The sequence below is a fragment of the Pseudomassariella vexata genome, assembly GCF_002105095.1.
Source record: "Pseudomassariella vexata strain CBS 129021 chromosome Unknown BCR38scaffold_23, whole genome shotgun sequence".
In the NCBI taxonomy this organism is placed as follows: domain Eukaryota; kingdom Fungi; phylum Ascomycota; class Sordariomycetes; order Amphisphaeriales; family Pseudomassariaceae; genus Pseudomassariella; species Pseudomassariella vexata.
In genome coordinates, this window is record NW_024467978.1 from 181,875 (window position 1) to 185,723 (window position 3,849).

Below are 3,849 nucleotides of genomic sequence, written 5' to 3' on the forward strand. Positions count from 1 at the left end.
AGATTCTTGATTTCTATAGACTAAACGTGTTCCGAAGATCTCAGTAATTTATATATTCTGCGATCAGTTCGCATCAGTAGTATGAGCGGAGCTTTTTCCTCTTCCCCACCGGATTATCTCAAACTACAGAGCTATACCGCATTGCCAACAGCCTTGAACCCCAGAGACCGACCCCCCGCTTCTCGGCTACTGCATGGAACATCGTTTCCGGGTCGTACTTTTTGGGCTGGGTATCCATGCAGTTTACGAATAGACGCGCTTGCCTCACTGTTAATGGCATGTTATGGACATTGTCAATGAAGTCAGCTTCAGCGCTACTGCCGAATTGGCCAATCAATGAATCATATTGATATATTCTACTCTATATGAACTTTTCATGACTTCAGATTGGTTCACCGCATATTAGGCGTGCTTGGCTTCACGGCCTCAACAGTACTTCATGTTTAACGCGTTTAACTCATCAGACAACTTATATTCCGAGTTTCCTTCAGAAAATTCATACTCCAAGTAGTCATCCTTGTTGTGTCGAGATTCCAAGATGGTCGTGAATGCAGTCATATTAGTTGGCGACGTGCCTGCCTGTCGTGAGTGCAATCCACCCAACCTGTCCATTTGAAAATTACCCTTGATAGCCACGGAGTCTCGAGATTCCGAAACCTCAGCAAGCTAACGGATGGTGTTATGCATAGAATATCCCCGCAGTGCTGCTCAGTTGGCCACACTGTCTAACCTGCGACGACAACGATGAGGTTTATGCTACCATTTGGGATACCACCGCAGCCGCGTAAATTGAGTCGATGCTCGATGCTTAGGTTTAGCTTGACCTCTGCCAAGATTCGTCTGCTAGCAAAACCACTTACACATGTAAAGCATGGCTCACTCTTGACAAGCTTGACTGGATGGAGACACCATGATGCTGTGATGAAGTGACCACATTCCTTCTCATTCGCTGACTTGCCATGGTACATAGTTAATATTGCGCTTGGTCTCGAGTTTTGACTTAGACCAGTCGGGCTTCTACACATTCTGCCAGGGATAGTACGCTCTTTTGGCATATGTCATTTCACCAAAGCACTGCTTGGTAGCCGGGCCAACTCCTGCGTGCTCACAGCATGTGTTACATATCATTTATGTAGCACAACCATGGGGTCTTCACGTTGATGGATGACCCCAGGATGGCAGAATGGGCCTGTGCAGGTGCGCCGAGTCCCCGACGGTCTTAGACGGCTCTGCCATCCCTGGTGGAAATCCGCCGTCTCCATTACCGCCGCTGCAACTATACCCGGCTCCTATGGACGAAAACATAATACTTTATGGAAAAATTCAGCAACATCCCGTGCTGTTTTCTATTTCTGTACGATCAAAGAATATGTCTCAATCTCAGAGAAGAAGGTCACGACTACAGCGTCACATCGCCCCGTCTATAGCCAGTGTCCTTGGCTCGGACCGTTGGAATCAATTAGCGATGCTGCGAATCAACTGCAATTACCTGTTGGTGGTTGGTTCATGTTATGTAGGTGCCGCGAGCTGTTATCAGATAGCTAACGTGGAATTAGACTAGCTAGCTATCCCTCTAAAGTCTAGTTGGCTGTGGAGAGCTAACACGGCGCGTGTGGCTTCCTGCAGACCCGAGGCCGAATGCACGACATAACGATTAGTCTACGGTGGTTGGACGGTGAAATACCTCATCTTCTTCGATCAGAGTTGCATGTGCCGGAATGTGGCTCTACCGCTTCCGCTCCCTTCTCCCTCTGCCCCCGTCTCCATTTATGCAAGCCTTGGCGGCAATCAGGGGAACGGGGTTGATAACAATGTGAGGAATCGTCTTTCGCAGCCCGTCGGCCGATCATTTTTATGCATAATGCTTTCCGAGTGCACTAGGAATATTCAAGCTTAAGTTAATGCTGGTTGTTTCAAAAACCTGTGTATAGTCAAGCTAAGTAAACACCTCCTTCCATAGTGTCCGCAGAGCCTCAAGTTGTCCATCATTCACGCAGAATCAGGAGACTGCGTTTAACCGCTTGTCATTTCACGATATGCCATCTGTATCTGACTGCCGGATTAGGGAGGTTCTTAAGATGCCGCATGATAGGTCCTAGGGCAGTCTGGGCATTGCTTGGCAGCGGCCTTGGCCTTCGCTTCCATGGTTCTGAATATGTTTGCACTTATGAGACAGAATGCAGAAGAGGAGTTCGCCGTTGGCAGTGAAAGTGGTGTCTACGTGAGCAAGTCAACCTGCGATAAGTAGAGAATCAGGCGCCTTACGTGCATGCCCAGAAAGGCACCGTGACTTGCCCCTGTAGTATTGGCGCGGTATCCAGTTCCAGGATCTCAAATGCTTAGCCACACCTTATCGGAGAAGCCAAGCGTCGACGACTCCTGAGGGTTGTCACCTTTTGATTAACAATGTAGGATAAACCACCTATCACGCAGAGAGGCCCGACGCCGTAACGCCGCATCCAGTAGCATCCTGCAGAAATTATAGCAGACGAGCTGCGGGCCAGGCATTTCGAGGCGCGATAGATGACAGGCTGGCACTTCCTCGGCCTCGGAGATGGACGCCCTGATAGGCTCGTTCGCCACAAGTCAATATGAGTTTGGACGCTTAAGGCAGGTTGCTGCTTTGCGTCGAAAATTTCTAGAATCTTGAACCTGTTCGCCGCCGGGATACCATATCTACCTTCTGTAAAGGGGTTAAAGCTGGCAGCAACACGAGTGCCAACATATAGTTTCGTCAAGTTAGGAACGAGTATAAAGACATCAGCTCTCGTCACCTCTCTCGGAAATGTTTTGGTCACCCTCCTCATCCTATCAAGATTCCATGATCAGCATCCTCCAGTAGCTCGTCCTTCTTCCATCTCGTTCAACATGCAGTTCAAGTCTCTATTACTGGGCGCCCTCGCGGCAACCTCTGCCCTGGCTTACCGAGCTTGCGGTGCTCCTGATCCCACTGAGGATCAAATGGAGGTGGCGCACAGCTTCTCCATCCAGGAGGAGGCCGCTCGTATTGCCGGCAACGTGACCAAGCGTGCCGACATCAACGTCAAGGTCTACTTCCACGTTCTGGCCTCATCCACTTCTGTCAGCGGCGGCTACATCAGCGTGAGTGTTCCTCTTCCCGACTACTTGTCTACGTAACGAGCGAATTGCAGGACTAACATTTCCGCCCAGGCCGCCACCCTGACCCGACAGCTCGCTGCCATGAACAAGGCCTACGCCCCTTACGGCATCGCCTTCACCCAAGCTGGCGCGGACTGGACCGTGAACTCGGCCTGGGCCGCCGACGGCTCGGAGCTGGCCATGAAGAAGGCACTCCGCAAGGGCACTTACGCCGACCTGAACATGTACTTTGTCAATTCGATGGACTACCTGGGATACTGCTACTTCCCCACCTCGGTCACTACTGGCTCTAACAACTTCTATTACGACGGCTGCACCATTCTCGCCTCCACTGTCCCCGGAGGCAGCGAGGCCAACTACAACCTGGGCTACACTGCTGTCCACGAGGCGGGCCACTGGTTCGGTCTCTACCACACTTTCCAAGGCGGCTGCACCGGTAGTGGCGACTTCGTTTCCGACACTCCCGCCGAGGCCACCTCCGCTACGGGTTGCCCGACTGGACGCGATTCTTGCACGTCAGCTGGTGTGGACCCAATTCACAACTACATGGACTACACTTACGAGTAAGTCGCGACGTTAACCCCCTCGTCTTTTGTGATTCGGAGGAGCAACTTTGGATTGAAGATCATACTTTGCTGACTGGCTTTACGTAACAGCACTTGCTACACCGAGTTCACTCCTGGGCAGAAGACCCGCATATACTCCTACTGGGACGCTTACCGTGCTTAA

The 3,849-nt window shown here is 51.1% G+C and overlaps 1 protein-coding gene across 1 annotated transcript; it reads left to right on the forward strand.

Moving 5' to 3' along the window:
• Positions 1-2,868: 2,868 nt before the first annotated feature.
• BCR38DRAFT_355844 (uncharacterized protein) lies at positions 2,869-3,849 on the forward strand (the record flags this gene model as incomplete). Its single annotated transcript, XM_040856985.1, has 3 exons — positions 2,869-3,102; positions 3,172-3,683; positions 3,777-3,849. 3 exons carry the CDS (start codon positions 2,869-2,871, stop codon positions 3,847-3,849), a joined length of 819 nt encoding a protein of 272 aa, XP_040710071.1.